Source organism: Rhinolophus ferrumequinum, chromosome 10, assembly GCF_004115265.2.
Source record: "Rhinolophus ferrumequinum isolate MPI-CBG mRhiFer1 chromosome 10, mRhiFer1_v1.p, whole genome shotgun sequence".
In the NCBI taxonomy this organism is placed as follows: domain Eukaryota; kingdom Metazoa; phylum Chordata; class Mammalia; order Chiroptera; family Rhinolophidae; genus Rhinolophus; species Rhinolophus ferrumequinum.
Window position 1 is genome coordinate 44,204,361 of NC_046293.1, and position 20,514 is coordinate 44,224,874.

At 34.2% G+C, this 20,514-nt stretch overlaps 1 protein-coding gene across 8 annotated transcripts in view; it reads left to right on the forward strand.

Annotated features, from left to right (window-relative positions):
• The window catches only part of CNTN1 (contactin 1), a 287,480-nt gene that overhangs the window by 195,847 nt on the left and 71,119 nt on the right, over nt 1-20,514 (forward strand). For 5 of the 8 annotated variants that reach the window (XM_033117382.1, XM_033117384.1, XM_033117385.1 and 2 more), the window contains one exon: nt 4,732-4,852. In XM_033117382.1, coding sequence (XP_032973273.1) covers nt 4,732-4,852 — 121 coding nt within the window. Of the gene's footprint in view, nt 1-4,731; nt 4,853-16,165; nt 17,151-20,514 lie in introns of those variants that run through there. The other 3 variants (XM_033117387.1, XM_033117389.1, XM_033117388.1) reach the window with 1 other exon arrangement.

Here is a 20,514-nt window from a genome sequence, read left to right on the forward strand (position 1 = left end):
TCAAAGTGCAGTGCTGTTAAGGATGTCAAAGTACATTAAAGCAATCTGTTTTACAAATATATATAGTGTTTAAATTATTTGATTTTACCGTAATGATTTTATATTTTTTCCACCAGAGAATTACTCAGCAATATGTGCCAATTCGCTTTGATGATAGCTCAAGAAAAATTCTTTTATTATTACCTTTCCTATAACACAATTTTACTCTCTTTTCCTCAACTATTTTTGTAAAACAGAGTTATAACTAATACAGTAACATTTCTTTACCTCCTCTCTTAGAAGAATTCTGTTTAGCATGGTATGAGGAGTTAGGCCAAGTACAAAGTTGGGCACAGTTCCCATGATCATCTTCACTTCTGAAACCAGCTACACGTTCCAGGGGTTGCCAAAACCACCCTCAGTTTTGATTTGCTGGAAGGAACTCACAGAACTGCCTGAAAGCTATTATACTCATGGTTATAATTTTTTTATAGGAAAAACTTACAAATTAAAATCAGTCTAGGGAAGAAGTGCGTAGGGCAGAGTCTAGGAGAAATAGCAAACACAGAGCTTCCATTGTTCTCTCCCTGTGGAGTCAAGATGCATTACAGCTTTGGTGTGTAGCGATAACTTACATAGGCGTAATTATTGATTACCCAAATGGTTAATCTCAGTCTCTAGGTTGACTAGTACCACATGACTCAAAGCCCCTACCTTGAGTCCCACTGTTGGTCTTTCTGCCTTGACCAGACCCTACTGTAAAACCATATAGGTATGGCTAACTCCTACCTGAAATCACATTATTAGATTGACCATTATGTCTCAAGATATCCAGGCAAAAGAAAAACATGTGGATTACCTTTCAGAAGCTGAAGACAAAGAGCAGGCTTCTATTGGGGCAAGGCCAAATTCTTTACAAAATATATGGGTTGGAAAAAAGGGTTTCCATTTTCTTATACGTTAACTGCATTCTCCTTTCTATAAATTCACACACTATTCCTAAAACATTTATATTTCTTCATGAAATTAGAGTATAAATAATTTGGAATATATTATTAATGGATAGTTGATATCAATTCAGCTCTTTTAACATATAACATTATCATGATCTTACCTGAAAAAAATCATATGACATTACCTTAGGTAATGGGTATTTATTAATTAATTTATGCAATATTTATTTGTTGACTTCCTCCTGTATGTCAGATATTACAATAAGTTATTTGCATGTAATAAGATGTAATAAGTAAGATTTAGTCCCTCCATCAAGACATTACAGTTTAGTAGAAGAAAAGAACCACTGAACAATATTAGTAGAAATAAATAGTTATAATGAAAATGTCCAAAGGGCAACCCCTAACTCAGACTTTGGATTCCAGAGAAGAAAGGGGCATCTAAACTGGGACTTGAAGTTAGCCGAGTGATGGAAGTGGGAGATGTAGGAATCCGGACAATGCAATAAATATGTACAAAGGTGTGCAGGAAAGAACAAATGATAAAGTGTAAGTTGTTCATTGTGGCTAGTGCAAAGGAGGTAGGTGAGAGGATAATCGGAGAAGGTAGCAAGAGTACATATTTTATCCTAACACCCAAATAAGTCATTATGTGCTTATGAAATGCTGGGATTGTCATGGGCTATGTGAACTCACTAACGTAATTCTGCTTGTAGCTGTAAAGAAGTTAACATATACTATGTTAAGAGCAAATGCAAGAATTCTTGATAAGCAAGTTGACTAGTTTATTCAAACAGCATATCTTTAGTGTTATGTTAAGGGCACGGTGCTGGTTCCTGGGTATGCAGCACATACAGCTGTACACATATATACCACAGGGATACAGGCTGAACGAAACAGGCATATTTCCTTCTCCATTAAACTTACAGCCCTCCTGGGAGACAGACGTCACACATATAATTGTACAGATATTTCATTGCAATTTAGATATATAACACTGTGTTTCCCCGAAAATAGGATCTAACTGGAAAATAAGCCCTAGTATGATTTTTCAGGATGACGTCCCCTGAACATAAGCCCCAATGCATCTTTTGTAGCAAAAATTGACATAAGACCCAGTCTTATTTTTGGGGAAACATGGTATGACATAAGATAAAAGGTGCTAGGACAAAATATAACAACAGAAAATGGAAAGACTTCCTTGAGGAAATGACTTGAGCTGGTGTTGTGGGGGGAGAGGGTAAGTGTGTAGGTGACTGTGTTAAAGGAGTGGGGTCTAAGGGGGATCACATTTCAAGAGAGGAAACACCATGGAGAACCAGAGATCAGAGAGACCCATATGCATTTAAGGTTCTAAAAATGGAATGTTCTTCTGGAGAGCAGAATGTAGGTGAAATGGTGGCACTAGGTGAGCTGGAATATTGGACAGAATCTGCAGAATAGGGTGAGGTGGGCCTTTATAACATTTGTGGCTTTTATTCCAGGAAGGGTAAAGTTTTGAAGGGTTTAGTTTGTTTTTACAGAGAGGTGTGGTTTGATCATATTTGCATTTTTAAATGGTCACTCTGTTTGCCAAGTAGAGAAAAGAATAGAGTGGGACAAGGGTGGAGGTCGTGACCAAATAAGATAGAGTAATTCAATGAGAGATGTTGGTAGCTTGGACAATGGCAGAGGCAGTAGTGATGGAAAGGAATGGATAAATTCCAGTATTTGTGATTGAATTATAAAGAAGTTGAAGAGAATGGGTAGAGAATGTCCTCAAAGTATCTGGAAAGTGTGTTGTCATAAATGACTAGAAAGCCTTGAGTGTTTTGGAAAGAAAGGTCAGAGGTAAACTAGAAGTCAAGTAAAATGAGCTGAAGAAAAAGGAACCAGATTAAAATGGATTGAAGGGTAAGAGGTAAAGAAATGGAAAAAACTGAAAACAGAAAGTAAGGTTTTGGAAATAGGAATTGTCAGCGTCCAAGCAACCATCAGAGAATTAAGCAGCTTAATATGAGGAAAGAAGAAAAATGGTTTTCAGGGGATAGAAGAGAACAGAGAGAAGTCAGAGATGGGAGCGGAAGTGGGTACCAGCAAGAAGGCAGGACACTGGGAAAGGTGAGCATCACTGGGAATGCAATCATAGGACTTTAAAGACCAGTACTGTGTAATGGATGATAATTTTTAGTCTTGATTTGCCCTACCTCGTGGGATACAACCAGTTCCATCACCTTCAGTTCTTCAGCAAACCCACTTTAATAGGGTTTACTTTGTGTTAGTAGGTTTTAAGGCAAAATAGAGAAAACGCTGCATTTGTCGCCTGGGATTCCTTGGGTTGGCAAAGAAATAAGTGACCAGGAGAACAGAAGGAAAGAACTGCCCTATCCCAGAAATTTTCAAGAAGCTTGGAAATGGGGTTATTAGCTAATCTAGATCTTAAGGGACAAGAAGATCCCACTGACAATAAATTCCATAACTTCTAGCTGTGTTTCTACTAAGACTGGCTAATATTAAGGAACAGGGTGTGCAGCCACTGACCTTTTCTTTATATAGAGATAGTAGTATTCTATTATAACCAACCGAATTAATCTTCTCAGGATTATAACTATCTCTTATTCTTAGCCATATGAATCAAACAAAGATTTAAAACCAAACACTTTCCAAGATCAACAGGAAATTTAATATGTGAAGGGGCCACTAGCAGAACCTATGGTAAAGCAAAGCATTCATTCCACATAGTTATTAAAATAACAAAATTAAAAAATTTACAGATCTATCGTATCACATAAACAATACCCTCTTCTATTAAGTAAAATATTAACCTAACCATTAATTGTTCATTATTTAATATATCTGGATATGTATGATTGTAATAGTAAATCAATATTTTTGGTACTCAGGAAAATATTTTGAAGATAATGAGCGTGGACTTGGGCATGCTCCAATTACCAAACAAGCTGAGTGACCTTAGTTAAATTACTTGGCTACTCTAAATTTCACTTTCATCTTTAATAAAATGGACATAATAGGACCTATCTCATAGGACTGTTGTCAGAAGAAAATTGAATGAGATAATGTATATACTTGCATAGCCCAGGTCCTGTTATGGACTAGCCATTGAATAAATACTAGCTACTTTTAGAAATTACAATGAGATGGTGCCTTGTTATTCACAAGCAGAACTCCCTCAAGCCTCCTTCAAAAAACTATGTATTGAACATTCTCTGACCACTGGGAATATAACAGCGGACAAAACAAAAATCCTGGCCCACGTGGACCTTACATTTTGGCAAAAAAAAAAAGAATATGTAAGTAAAATTATCCCTTTTGACAGTTTCTGCAAACTTTTAGTGTCTTTGTAAACTGAACTGTGACACATCTTGAAATTAATCAATTAGACTGGCTTTGCCAAACCAAATTAATAATTCTTCCTAGTCATATAGGAGGAATTATCCTCACTGGCATTCAGCACTGAGATGTTCAGACCTTAACATTTCTCTTTAAAAGATACCAAGGAAATAGTTTTATCCTTTGGTTTCTCTCAGTATGGCCCTCTGATAATAGGAATAATAAAATGTTTAAGATATTCGGACTAAAAAGGATCTTAAGTAATTCACTCATTTTATTTTCCGCTTGAGATACCGAAACCCAGAGTTTAAGTAACCTGAACAAAAACATATGGTTAGCATATCTACAACAGATGCCTTCACAGTGTTCATTTTTTTTTTTTAGGGGGAAAATGTACCTCTTGTATCCTAAGTGCCATATAGTTGGTGAAAAATGTACTGATATGAATGACTGCTGTTTTTGCTCACAGCTGGACGCCAATGGGGAGCTGCTCATCCGAAATGCCCAGCTGAAGCACGCTGGCAGATACACGTGCACTGCTCAGACAATTGTGGACAATTCCTCAGCTTCGGCCGACCTCGTTGTACGAGGTAAGAGTTTTAACATGCTAAAATTACAAAGCTTAACATATCGGACTTGCATCAATATCTATAATCTTCTGGTAATTCTGGCACAAATTCTTATGTCGTTAGCGTCTTGATCCTTGAGAACAGCTTCTCACCCAGGCCTAAGAATGATTTATGCCAGACACGTAGTAAACAACACTGATTTTGTTTGTTTTAGTAACTACATGTCTTCTAGAAACTTATACCACACACCTCCTACTAAATGTCTGTGCTTGTAAACTTAGTACTTACCAGAAGTTTTCAGTTCCTGCTCATGCTTTTTGTTCGTTGAGTACAGTGTCGTTTCCCTTTTAATTTTTATGGAAAAAAAATACATGGTGCTCAAGTGTTATATATTTATTACTGTCATCTTAGAACCAAAAGTTAATGTATATTGTTTCATGTTTCTGTTTGTTCCTGGTTTTCAGACAAGTGTTTTTGTTTTTATAAGTAATTGAGCGCGTGCTGGGATACACACTTATTGAAAATACAGCCCCTTTGCTACTGACCTCTACTGTATAGATGTGAGGCCAACTCAGAACTTGCCATGCCTTTTTAAAAATTATTCATTGACTCTTCACTCACTCCATACAGAATGAAGACCATTCCTTTTAGCTAAGCACCCAAGAAGTTCCATGGGTTGATCTCTGTCTTTAGCTCTAATTCTCACCGTTCCTTGTCACCAACTAGTCCACAGAAATCTCTAGCATTTCTACCTCTGTTCCTTTGTTCACCGCATTCCTTCCATGTCATGTTCTGATCTTTTGTTGCTCAAATCTTACCTATCCTTCAGAGTTTGATACAAGTATTGCCAAATTCATGCGTCCTTTCCTGATGCCCCAGATATGAGCGCCTGTCTTCTAAACTTGCATAACAAGTACTACTGTCTCCGGTGTTTTTATAGCAATCTGGGTACATGAGTTATCTTCTCTATTAAGTTGTGTGATTCACATATGTATTTTTTAATTAATATGAAGTGAGCTCCAGAATTCCATTGCATAGTTTCATAGAGCTCTTTTTTCTCTCTGTGTCTCAATGTCAGGTTAAAATTTCTATTTTTTCATGTCTCACCTACTAGAAATCTTTATTGACCATCATTTCATAGCACATTTCAGTCAATTTTTGCACACTCAAATAAGACGATATCTATGGTTTGTTTGTCCTAACAGCCCTTCCAGATCCAGATCAATATAATTTCACTTGTCTCATGCACCTCCTGCATTTCCCTCTAGAGCAATAGTAATATGGAATCCCCATGTCACTTTGGGAAAATGCTGAAAAGCCTTTTATTTCTGCTGAATATATTCTTCAATAGAGTGATGTCTAGCTGAAGTTTCTTTATCCAAATGAACTTAGGCATTCATTCCACACACCATTTATTGAATATTAATAAAACTCCAAGGCTAAAACATGCTAAATCAAAGAGAGTTCACTTAGGTTCAGTACTTCCATTAAGAGTATTTTGTTATCTGGGACATCTATTGTCTTTGTGAGTTATCAGGGAGAGAGACCAGTTTACTGTTTTTTCTACTCAGAACACTTAGCTGTTAGTTATTTCCCACAATAGTCTAGGTATATATTTAATTCCAGTTGTTTGCATAGCAAATGAATTAGCATTAATGTTACAATAGGGTTATGTTAGAATGCGTGTGCATCAGTATCTTCATATAGTAATTATATTATAGTAAACTCCCAGTATTCAGAAGGAAACCGAAGTTTTACAGGTATAATGGAAGAGTAATAATGATATCATCAGCACATACATAGATAATTAATAAATACCCTAATGTGTATTTTACACATCCTAATATGTATCATTTATTCAATAAAATGAAGCTATAGCGAATGTTATGTGAAAATCTAAATTTGTGTTTTTTTTTCTTTCTCTAAAGCATTTAGTCCCAAGAAAAATACCTTAAAGCAATGAAACTTGGCAAGTGCACTCAGTAGAAATGTGATACAGCATTTTAAGTCCCTGTATTATGGCAGCATGTTAATAAAGCTATACAGGTAGATGACAAGTATTGCTTAGCATTTTTAAAGTCAGCAGAGCCATAATCATTTTGCAAACTTTATTTCCAATAATATAAAAGGTATTTATTTTATATCAGAGATACTGCAATTAAAATAGTCAAATAGATTTCCATATATAAAGTAGATCTTAAAATATGTTTTATATATTTAAATCATGGGATCTAAAAAATTAAATAGTTTATTTCTTATAATAATTTCTTAAAATAATATAAGACACCATGCGTTAAGGGATATTATTATTGATCCATTTATCCACTTAATTATGTATTTTTTTTATCTAGTCCAGGAAATTACAACCTGGAGTCCATGGACAGCTTCAAGACGTCCATGGACCTTTTGAAATTGCATAGAAAATTCCATGTGTATGTGCATTTTCCTAGGAAGAGTAGTTGTAATTTTCATCAGATTTTCCTAGCTAGCAATGGCCCAGAAGGCCACAATCATCTTGTGACATCAATTTAAAATAATATTGTATCAGTGAAAGATGTCATTTCAGAATCAACCTTTTAACATAGATGTATGGAAAATATAGCCAAAGGAATTTAAAATTCAGGCAACTATGAATTGCTTACTATTTAAAAGACCGTTATTGTTTAAAACTATTCTTAGTTAAAAAAAAAAAAAAGAAAGAAAGAAAAGGAACCAGCTATGAGACCTCAAATGTTTTTATACTTCTTATGTAAAAATCCAAATTGAGAGGATGATACATATTTCTTTTTTGTTATTGTTGTTGTAATGAATGTTTTACTTTTTAGGTCCCATAAAAGTATATTTCAGGGTGTATGCTACATCAAGTAAATTTTAATGCACGTGAACGGCCCTGTGTGGATGTTCTTTAGCAACAGATATTTCTGAAGGGCTTAAAGATCTTCAGCTGGAAAAAGAGTCATTTAGAGAGAAAGGTTTTTCAGTATTTATTCAGCAGTACTTGTGGGAACATTTGTGCAACTTGCCAAATCTAAATTCTCTTTCATGAGTGCACTTTTGGACAACATTCAAAAATGGATCATAAAATTAGGCCACAAAAGCAAGAAATTAGGCTTTGACCTTCAGATTTAACTTCTTCCCATGGCATTTCTGCTAAAAGATAAATATTCTGGCAGTGCTGCAGGGTGTTAGGGAGACCTTCCCGACACCTGGCTGAAGACCTTTGCCACTAAAATTGCCAAAATAGAAAATACAATCATAACTATATTTTTCAGATCCTCTTATGTTTTACATCTTATATATTATAGTAAATAAAATTTCATGATTCAAGCCTGAAGTTTAATAACAATAACAACAAAAAATACTTTAACTATCTTAAACATTTCCTTCGGTCTGATTTTCAACCCTAACATGTGCTACATAAAATTTGAAAAAAAGGATAACTGAAGTTAAAGAGGATGGTATAAAAATTGTGTAAATTATTCTGTCCTCAATAAAATTTGTACTTTTATATTGTTATATTAGAAGCTTATACTGTTTTATGTGGAGTTGTATTAAATGTGGACTCTGTGTGTGTGTGTGTGTGTGTGTGTGTGTGTGTTAATCTTTCCACTTTATTTGTAAGGCCAAAATACAATTGCAGAATGAAAATGGAAATAAGTTAGATGTCATCTATTTTTTATGTAATTCACTGAAGTTTTTATTCCTTGGCCTGCAAATGACATGGTTACCAGATTCTTTTTAAGGAGATCATTTTGGTTGATGACTAACCCCCTGTTAAATCCTGTACTAGATAAATTAAGGTAACATAGCTAAATAAGTAACCTGATCGAGGTTGTCAATATACTTTTTAGTCTGAATAATATTGCTATATTTTAAACCATCATCATAATGGTTGGCTAACTGTCTTTTCTACAGAAAATGCTCTTGTGTATTTATTACTACCAGCTATTCTGTATTAGCAGAGTTCATATCCAGAGTTTATTTCTCTTCACTGTCCAGGCAAAAATATTTTTGAATCATTTACTTGGAGATGTTGTTCCAGATTAATTAGTACTCTTTCTTTAAAAAAATAAGAAATAGATAAACATTTTCTTTGTCTTAAGATAAGAAGGGTTCCAATGATCCTGTTATTGGCAAATCATTCTTTAATTTCATCTTTTATTCCTTCCAAATTCCTCACCGTAGCTACAGAAAAAAATCTCTGCATTTATGTTCACATTTGAATATGCAATTTAAAATCTAGAATTAATCCTAGAAGTCCCCGAAAGAATTTTCACCCCTTTATTTTACAAAATTTGGACTCTGAGAGAAACAGATTAGCCCTTTAATACACATCTGCTTCATGACTATTATCTTGGAACCCAATCCAGTTTTCTTATTATACTAGGGTTCTGTAAGACAGTATGAATAAACAAAGTCTATAGTTAATTTCTAAAACTTCTATAACTAATACTTTAAAACTTTAATACTCTGAAACTTTCTATAGTTAATTTGGGATAGTCTAGAAAGATTACTAAATCTGTTTTAGTACTGCAGTAGCAAAAGTTACTGATTACAGCTTCTGCTCTTTTCCCTGTTCCTTCCCATTATCTGGCATATGCTAATAAATGATACTTTAAATTTTAAAACATCATAGGAAAAACCAAAGCTAAATGCATTCATTTTAAAAGGTTAAATTATTAACTCTTACATTATTTACAGTTGTATTTGTGTGGCTAACTCAAGGACCTTGGATATTAGTGAAAGCAAAAATGCAGAGTCTGTCATCGTATTAAAAGTTTGTGAAACGCTTGGTGCTAACTCAGGATTTAGATTTCTGTGGTTATCTGGCATAAATATTCACATTGTGTTTCACCATTCCTGCATGTATTGAAATTATTATTAAATAGGCAAGTGTAGATTTATATTCAAAGTTATGTTAAGGCATGGCATGTCTAAAGTAATTCAAAAAGAATTTTAAATTAATCAGTTTAATCACTATAAAATTAGGAAGAACAAGCAAAAGGGTTTCGTGTAGTGTACACATTAAATTAGATAGGCATACAAGTACACATACCTAACCAAGCCCCCAGCGCGCGCGCGCTCTCTCTCTCTCTCTCTCTCTCTCTCTCTCTCTCTCTCTCTCTCTCTCTCTCTCTTTCTCTCTCTCTCTCTCTTCCAGAAAACAGTACATGTATAGGCAAAAATATGTGTCTGGATCATCCTAGTCAAATCAAAGAGAATTGTTGAGGTAGTTTTTCAAGTATTTGGGTCAGAAAAATACACATTTACCTCAGATACTTGGATAATTGCCTCTTCTTTCCACTTGCTTTGGCCAAGAAAGTTTGCCACAGAGACAGACTACAGATTCCATCTCATCAGCCTTGCAGGACTGAAGCAGTAAAATGGCTCTTGCTGCCCACACTGGCTAGAACAATGACTGGCTGGGCACCATTCTGAGGCATCCTGACCCTACTAAACCACAGCAATACATCGATTAATAGTGAAGCCTGCCCAGAAATTTAGCATTCTCCTTTCCACTGAGAATCAACAAATTCAATAACTTCTAGAGGCCAGTTCTCCATAACTGTTACATGGTAAAGCTGAAATATATATCTGTTTATAATAAATCCAGAGGTTAGAAAGTAACTTTATTGTTTCAAAGTTAAAATTTATTAGTGGTTTTATTTTTTAAAAACTTTACTAAAAATAACAGCTTTCACAATTCCTACTGAAGTTATAAAGTACATCGGTGATTTTTTTTTCTCAATGGAAAAAAGAAAGTCTTTTTATTTTATTATTTTTTAAATTATTTTTTCAGTTATAGTTGACATTCAAATTATTTTATATTGGTTTCAGGTGTACAGCATATCAGTTAGACATTTATATAATAATGCAGTTATCCCCCTAAATAATCTATACATAGTTGTTGCAACATTATTGACTATGTTCTCTATGCTGTACTTTACATCCCCATGACTCTTTTGTAACTATCAATTTGTATTTCTTAATCCCTTCATCTTTTCACCCACAGCGCCAACCCCCTTCCCCTCTGACAACCATTACTTTGTTCTCTGTATCTGAGTCTGTTTCTGTTTTGTTTGTTCGTTTATTTTGTGCTTTAGATTCCACATATAAGTGAGATCATATGGTATTCGTCTTTCCCAGTCTGACTTATTTCACTTAGCATAATACCCTCTAGATCTGTCCATGTTATCGTAAATGGTAAGATTTCATTCTTTTTTATGGCCGAGTAATATTCCACTGTATATATATACTACATTTTCTTTATTCAGTCATCTATTGATGGGCATTTGGGTTACTTCCATATCTTGGCTTTTGTAAATAATGTCACAGTGAACATAAGGGTGCATATATCTTTTCGAATTAGTGTTTTGAATTCTTTGTGTAAATACTGTGTTTCCCCCAAAAATAAGACCTTGCTGGACCATCAGCTCTAATGTGTCTTTTGGAGCAAAAAGTAATATAAGACCTGGTATTATGTTATATCATATCATATCATATCATATCATATCATATCATATCATATCATATATCATAAAGATCCGGTCTTATATTGCATTAAAATAAAACCAGCTCTTATATTAATTTTTGTTCTAAAAGGTGCATTAGAGCTGATGGTCTGGCTAGGTCTTATTTTCGGGGAAACACGGTACTCAGAAGAGGAATTGCTGGGTCATAAGGTGGTTCTATTTTTAATTTTTTGAAGCACCTCCAAACCATTTTCCACAGTGGCTGCACCAATTTGCAGTCCTACCAATGGTAGTGCATCAGTAATTTGTAGCTGTATTTCTCCATGTAAGTTCAATGCAAATTGATGTAAATTCAAGGGAATTTTCAATATACAGCAAAATATGTAATTCATTTGTAATGAGTCACACTATTATAAGCTTTAAGATGAGTCTTGAAAATGATCTAGGTTAACACTTCATTTTATAAATTCAAAAATTAAAACAGCACTTTGATGGTTATGAACTGGTAGATGACACTATACAATGATCTAGGTTAATACTTCATTTTATAAATTCAAAAATTAAAAGAACGCTTTGATGGTTATGAACTGGTAGACGACACTATAACCCATGCACCGATATAAACTTAGATCACTTTTCTTTTCCCTCACCGGACTACAGGGAGAGAAGTTCCCTTAGAGCATTTCTTGTCCTCCTCTTCAATTAATTGCTCCTGACTCTCTTTGTCTTATAATGAAACGGGTCAGCTTTTGGCAAACTGGAATTTATTTGTTGCTACATAGTTGGTCTGTATCAATGGCTCCATTGAAAAATAATCAGCCAACTTGCTGCTCTTCACTCTGATTCCAGAAGAGAAAACAGGAAAGCTTTACAGCACTCAATAAGCACACCATGCTTTTACATATTCCATTTCAGTGCTCTACTACAGACTGTATATACATCAGTGTATGATTACCAGACAATGATAGCAGATTAAGCAAATTATGCCAATTATGTCAAATTACAAGAGCAGTACAGATATTCAGTGATATCCAAAAGCCTTTATAAGTATGAAAAAATGGCAATTTGTTCATATTTTTAAAATAATTTCTATTTATGTTGGCAAAATATTATGTTTGCAAGTCTAATTTTTATACTATGAAACGCCATATAAATGTAAAATAAAAAATAACTGTATTTACTGTATAACATGACGTAAAATATTATAATTATATAGTCTATAGTATAATGAAATACATATTATATAGTATGTATTTATTATATTATGTAGGATATATAATATTTATTTAAGGCTTATTATTTACCAGGCACTATTTTAAGAGACAGATACCATTATTATCCCCATTTCACACATGAGGAAATTGAGTCGCAAAGAGGCTAAATCGTACGACTACTAAAGAGGAGAGCGAGATTTGAATCCAAGCAGTCTGACTTCAGATATAGCACCCAGTTTATTGCTATAATCTAATATAGCCAAAGACTAATTCAGATCAATTTAATTAGATAAAATAATCAATATGTAAAAATTAAAATGTAGGCTTTTTTAAAATAAAGGTTTATTCTATAGAAATTACTGATGCAGATTTTTCAATTTTATTTTTGCCCATGATATATTTATGGCTAGACTAATACCATGTTTCCCAGAAAATAAGACCAGGTCTTATAGTAATTTTTGCTGCAAAAGATGCATTAAGGCTTATGTTCAGGGGATGTCGTCCTGAAAAATCATGCTAGGGCTTATTTTCCGGTTAGGTCTTATCTTCGGGGAAACATAGTAACAAAGGGAAACTATGATAATTTAAAATATATTGTTTTCAGCTAGTCAATGCAATTATAACTAAAGTAGCAAAAACAGTAAATAAATTATGGTTGATGGTTTTAAAGCTTGGTTTTATAGTGTGTTCTTTGGCCTTAAAAATGATTCACTAAAAAAATGTATAAATGTATTAGATTATAATATATATGTCTATAGGACTTTCACATATATTTGATCATGTTGCTCTAACAAAAATTCTGTGAGATTGTAGTACAAGGAATGGTAATTACGTTTTGTAGGCAAAGGAAGTTTAAAAAAGAAAAAGAAAATGACAAAAAAAGAAACAAGTATTTCTCAGTTCTCACAATATAAAGTCAGAACGTGGCCAAATAACAGTGCTCCAAATTCACTTCATAACTTACTTTTCTTCATTACTTCTTAATGTTCAACTTCCACAAATACAAAAATTAGATCATAGAATTTTTATTGTACAACTCTTTCGTAGTTTGTGTATCGTTTATTTTATCCAACTAATTAGATTGTCCACTCAAAACGCTCTGAAGCATTGATAATTCAAAGTCAAGTTAGAGATGAAGCATTGATAATTCAAAGTCAAGTTAGAGATAAGAGTAGAATTTTAAGTTATTTACAATTAAAATCTCTTATTCTTTCTATTTATTTTAAAAAAAAAAGCAAAAATACCTTAGCTTCATTACTGAAACAATAACCAACAAAAGACTTAATGTTATAAAATCCCTTTTAAGCACAACAATTTTCTTATGTATGTTTTTTGTGGAGTCTACCATTTAAAGTCTCAGGAATGTTCAATATTTTCCTCATGGTGCCTTTTGCAGACTGGCATCCTGCCACCACATCTCCCTGCCACCCGCCCAGCCCCTGGGAATTTGATTAGGTCATATTTTTTATTTTTTTATTTTAATCCTAAGCAAATGAGAATGAAGGAAACTCAGAAAAAGCTTTTATTCTCTAAATCTATGGCTAATTTAAGAAGTTTCAAAGAGGAGATCTTAGTCCTTTTGAATTCCTATCACATAGCTCCTCCAACTATCATCATCACTGGGATTCATTAAATATATCAAAGAGAAAGGAAGAAATGTTAAAAGAAGTTTTACAACTGACTAGAAATCTCGCTTGGTATCCTACATATCCAGCAGTTTCAGTTTGTATTCTCCGAACTTCCTCCTTGAAGGTGGCTATAGGATCCTGTACTTGTGTGACAGCACACCCCATGCATTATCTAAATTTGTCTTAGGACATCTCATTCCATCAGCTCAGCAGGGAGTTCTCAATCTTTTCTCTGCCACAGCATTTTTTTCATTATAACGTTTAACTGCAAAATATATTCATAAGTGAATGCAGATTCTCTCATTTTTTGAAAAAGTAAAACTGTCTTAATTCCTAATTGCCCATTGCTAACCATCAGTAATGGTCACTCTGTGAACACCAGACAAGGAGAGGAAGTTGGCTGTGGTTCATGTACATTTCCCAGGGCACTGCTGGAACACCAACCCCATTATTTGAAAGTACACTGCGGGGCAAGTGATTGAGAGTTAGCATATTGCAAGGGAACCTTGAATGCACTTCATTTTTATAAAAGAAAGATGTATAAACTTATGATCTTTCATTATTAGTAGCAAATAACTTGTGACACACTGGAGTGTAGTGATACCTTGTGTGTCACTGAGTAGTCTGGGGTCTGTCACACTGAAGAACACATTTGTGACCATCATCTCCCGTCGGGCTTCGTGGCTGTCAAGAACTAGCCGCTGGAACCCCTCTGCACATTCCTGAGAATTTCTCCAGGAGCAAGGCACTGTTACTGACAGGAATATGTCAGATTGCCTGATGTCTGTGGTGATCTGACAATAGCAGTCCCAAAAACAACTTGGAGGACCACTATGTGATATGTTCCTACATAGATTGATAGCTACTATAACTAACTCAAAAAATGGCCTCCACGGTGGAGCAGGTTAGGGAGGCTCCTTGTGTGACTGTTCATAGCCCCCTCACCAGGTTTAAAACCTCAAGTTGCATATCATCGAACTCTGATAATATAATAAAAACTACCAAAACTTTATTTAAAGGGTGGGGGGGCGGGGAAGGAGCTGAAAGAATATAGCTAAATTAGTAATTTTGTGACCATTTATCATAAGGACTAAATTTTAAACAAGCAGTTCACAGAGATAAGTTACTATTTCTCCTATTTCAATGACTATCACCAGGGAGACACTAGTGGTTATAAAGCGGCCTAATTCTAATCTTCAAATTATCGTTAGTAATGGGTAGGTTAAAGAGGTGGACAATTGTCTTATTAATTGCACGATTTTCTATAATATAGTTATACTAATATATGCATATAGTCATTAAAAGGCCTGCATGGTGCAATGGAAAAGGTATGGCTTTTGGGATCACACAAACATTGATTAGAAACTCACTTTACCTATGGAATAACTGGTGGTCTTAGGCTAGTCAGTTGATCACTCTAAGCCTCAGATTCCATACTTGTGAAAGAGAATAATAATAGTTGCAGTTCACACATTGCCAATGGTGACTTTTTATAAATATGTTTCTTTACTTCCTTCCCCTTTGCTATTAATATATAGACATAAAAAAATAAATACAGTGTTACTGAAGACGTAGGTCCTAATGACATCCAGCCCCAACCACTGATTATGTTTTACAATCATTGTTTAAATTCATCCTCAGTATTTTTTTTTTTCTTAGTTAGAAGCCTTCAAGGAATAAGCATATGTTTTAGTAGGTAGACTTGTACTATGTGGAGTGAAGTTACAAAAGGTCCAGGAAGTTTGGTTATTTTGGGGGGTGGGGAGAGGCTCCAGTACACGTCTTGTTCTTTAGAAAGTCAGTCACTGCGTCCTAGATAGAGAGGTTTGGACCAAAGCTTGTCACTTCAGCCTTTTCTCTTTTAGACTCTGTTCTTCATTGTCTAAGAGATGTTTCTTTCTTTGTTCTTTATTTCAATTTATCCATCAAGGAAACATGGCAAATCCCCAAAGTACATGGCTTCCTGCCCCTATCTGGGCGTCTGCACTCTCCTTTCAGCCTTGATCTTTCCTCTTGCAGGTAAAAACAGAAAAGATGGAGAGAAAAACATGGTGGATCCTTTTCTCCCCGTCTGTGCGAGCCTGCCTCCAACCTGGTGATCGTTGACACTCACCATTTGTGTGAAAGCCTTTTTTTTTTTTTTTAACATATTATACTAGATTTTACAAATTAACTCAGTCTTGTAGCTTTTACAGTATTTTTCCCCAATCTAGATTTTAGAGGATTTATTCCCTTTTGAACTTCTAAACATACTTTGAACAGAAAGATATTTAAAAACACAGCTTCACTAATATCTGAGATATGCCTAGTGAACTAACCCCCTGCATCATATAATGGCCAAGTAGAATTTTCCATGTCCTGTTTTTCTTTGAAATTATGTATCTCAGAAATTAGCTCCTTATTTGAAAAAGAAAATTATGAAGAACTGGTGAATTATAATACAGGAATATTGCCATTGAATGGACTGTTTGATTTACCCAAGCAGGTAATGAACAATGTTGTCAAATTCACTAATTAGGTGTCTTAATTAGGATATAAGCTAAGGAGCATTACTCCAGTGGCCTTTTGTATTCTGGTGCCATATATATTACTTGGCAGAAAGCAATGCAAAGCAGCAGTAAACAACTGAAGACTGTCCATAGCTCTGTAGGCTTTTTGGAACAATTCCTGAGATTGGGAAGTGAAAATGGACAGCATGTGGAGAAAATTGTCATTTTAATAGCAAGATTTAAGTGAAGATGACTAAGCTATTAACAGCATGCACGCATATTTAATTTTATTAACTTCTATCATCAGCCTTCTTATATGTTTTCTTTTTGAAGAAGGTTGATACTTTTATCAGAAAGATTTGGCAGAAGTAAAGGCTTAACATTAAGCACATTTAATTCTTTCTGGAATTGATTAAATTTCATTGTTTGAAAATGCTTTCATTTCTTCCCCCTTCGGTCAAAGAGACATGCCCCAAATTCTTATTTCTTCACAAGAAATAATTTTGTTCTTCTTAAATGGGTTTATGTGTAGATGTGGGATATTATATGAATTTCTCATTTAGTAGCTATAGCAAACTCATCTGTGGTTGAAAGAACTTTTAGGAAAGTTAAGGGCTATAGATATGACATATATTCCATATGATATGAATAGTTTTCTTTTTAAAATAATTTATTAGTTACCTTAAAGGAATAAATAAGTATCTCTGGCTCAAAATGTTACTTATTTTCAACTTTTTAACGTTTTTCTAGTCTCAATTATTGTCACAGAAGGAATTATTTTAAAATTTAGACTAGAATTCCAAATCAATTGTCATTTTAATATGTTATTTAAAATTAATTTGAGGATCTCGTGTATTTGTAAACATTACCATGGAGACATATGCATGAATCATCATTGTGGGCATCTTCTTACATAGTGCATAATTAGAAGTATACCACCAACGACCAGATAGATACATAGTTTTGTAAAGAAAGAATAAAAATTAGAAAGGGAACCACGTGATGAGCCTGACTGGTGCCAAGGAAGGGAGAATATCTTATCTTAGATAAACTGCATTGATAGCAACTAAAATTATACAGATTCATTTGCCAACCTTTAGCCTCATTTTCACTTCTACTTGGGATCAAAGTTTACTTTAATCAATGTTAGAGATTAAAAAAAAAAAAAACTACCATACTCCTATTAAATGGTAGAGTAGAGATACTTAATATTCAGCTTCATCTTAGTACAGCCTTAAATATCAACAAGACCACCTAACTTTGATTTGTGTTTTATAACCTTATAATTCGGCCATTGTCTTAATCATTTTCAGAGCAAGAATGGGCCTGTAGTAATAAAGGGACTTTATTTGACATGTTTTGGAAAAGAAGAAGCCATTTTCCCTAATATACTAATATTCTTTCAGCATTGTTATTTTAAGATTATTTTATTTTAAAATAGGGAGGATAATTTGTTCTGAAAAGATTTTTGTTTTCTTAACATTCAAACGTTTCATTAAATTTTGTTATTTTAGTAAAAATAAACAATGAACCTCAGTATATTTGTACGTGGTGCTTTGCTTTTAATTATGTGTGGACTGCGAAATTGCATGTGGAAAGAGAATGACAACACCAGCATATCCTTCAGGCTTAACATCAAGGTTTACACTAATGTCTGTGCTATGTGGGGTGAAGTCCCAATAGGAGTAGTAGATTTTTGTGCCCAATTCCAACTCTAGTTTGTTTTTCAGAAATCTAGTTGGTGTTTAAGAGGGAGAAAGTACATTAGGGCTATACTGACTATGGATTGGTACCAACTCCGGTGATGCCTGGGGCTAGTCACAGCTACTACACATCCTCTTTAATTCTGGAGGACCCACCCAAGTTCAAATCTTCTATCCCATTTGATTTATCAGAAAAATAAGTCTTAATTATTGATTGACATAATATGGTCAGTGACTTTATGTTGTGTGAATAATCATTTTTAATTTCTTTTTTTCTGGCTACTTTTGTTCAAATATCTAAATTCTTCTCTATTGAATGTTATAACTTTCCTGAAAGAGGAAATGAAAGAATTAATAGATCATTGTATTTCTGCTCATTTTCCTTCTAATTACATTTGAATGAGAACTGAGTGGAAATCACATCTGTATTTTGTTCATACATTCATTTTGCTTATTTTTTTCCTAAATATATTAGTAAAATTAAAGAAAGATAAAGAAATAACTTATGGCGATAAAGAAAGACTGGATATGAATTTCAATACAACTGGAAATTCATATTGAATATGAATTTTTAAATAGATGATGTTATCTCAGCTGTCCTTAAATGACTTTTTTATTTTTTTGCTATATTGAAAAGTTGATCTCATCGCAAATTGATTGGGTTCAAATCCTCACTTCACCGTTTACTTCTGGGTGAACAGTCATTTGATCTATCCATATCTCTGTTTCCTCATTTGTAAAATAGGGAAAATAATCATGGGGTTACTGGTAAGAAATATAAAATATTTAGCAGTGACTCCGATACAATGAAGACTAAGTAAAATGTATTATTTATATTAAAATATACAATGTAAATTTCCTTTTTGATTCACTGACATTTTATATCATGTAAATTTTGTGTTGTTATGAATTCACATTAGTTTAAAAAATACAGACAAATCCAAGAGAACAAACAATGTAAACTTCTCAGTGTTCAGGTGGTTCTTTGGAGTCAGTGGTCGCAGACACGTTTGGACTGTGCAATCTGAATTTCAAATGGGCTTTTCCTCATTTTGGGTGGGTTGTGCCAGGAAACCCAATCTCTTCTCCTGACTCTGCACACTGCCGCAGATATGCGCACATATGATTCTGGCAATAACCCTTCTGGACTTCAGCATCCGATGTGATATATATAGATATTGGCTTAAGTGAACTCTAAAATGTGTGTAAGCTACGTTGCAAATTGAAATGTTTCCATTATTGGCGTGTCGTCAATGATTTAATACTGAAAGCATTGAGAACATAGAGAAATTTAGGGAAACAGAATATGGATGTGGCAAGTGAGATTCTACATTGAACCACAGATGATAGAGGACCATCCTGGCTATTTCCACAATCCTTCATTAGGTAAAAACATGACTGAAATTAGCTTCAGTTACAATAGATTCCTTGTGTCTGACTTTGAAGAACCTTCGATGAAGAAACATAACAAAAACAAGGACCTTGATAGACCACTAAGTATTTCTCTTAGGTGAGATTTTATGGAGCATTCACAATCGGTAATCTCTGAGAGAACTGAAAGCCAGAGGGAAAGAATATAATGGGTGAAAAAGAAGAATGGTAAGAGAGAGGGAAATGCAAATAGAAAAGGAGAACAGTCCATAGTGGCAGCTTCTTCTACCTGAAGAAGGACAGAAAGGTTAGCTCCAAGAAAGGCAGCGATCAAACACTGATTTTGAGTCGGAAAAGAAGATGCAAAGAATCATCCCTGAAGTTTATACCATTAATTTAATAAAAGAGGAATTTGGTCAGTGGGATAGGCCTAACCATGTTAGAGATGTTTACTCATCTGTCAGCATTTGGAAGAATCAGGAAAGGAAAATACCAGCACTCTGTTATGGCTGCGATGTATGAGCTTAATAAAATGCATTTCAGAAACTCCAGAGGGTTATGGTGACAAGCAAATGGTGTAGATAAACCTGTGTTCAGAAAAACTAAAAACAAAGAGTGTGCATTAAATAACTCTTTATCCCTCCCCCACGCCTCTTTTTCTCCTCAATTTCTTTCTTTCCAACTCCCTAAATATTTAATGGTAGTGAGAAGAACTGATGAAAAGCCTTTGCCAGGACTAATCAGAAAAATTAGAGTTTCTTTTTTTCCGCCACCATTATGGATCTTTAATGATAAAATCTAAAGA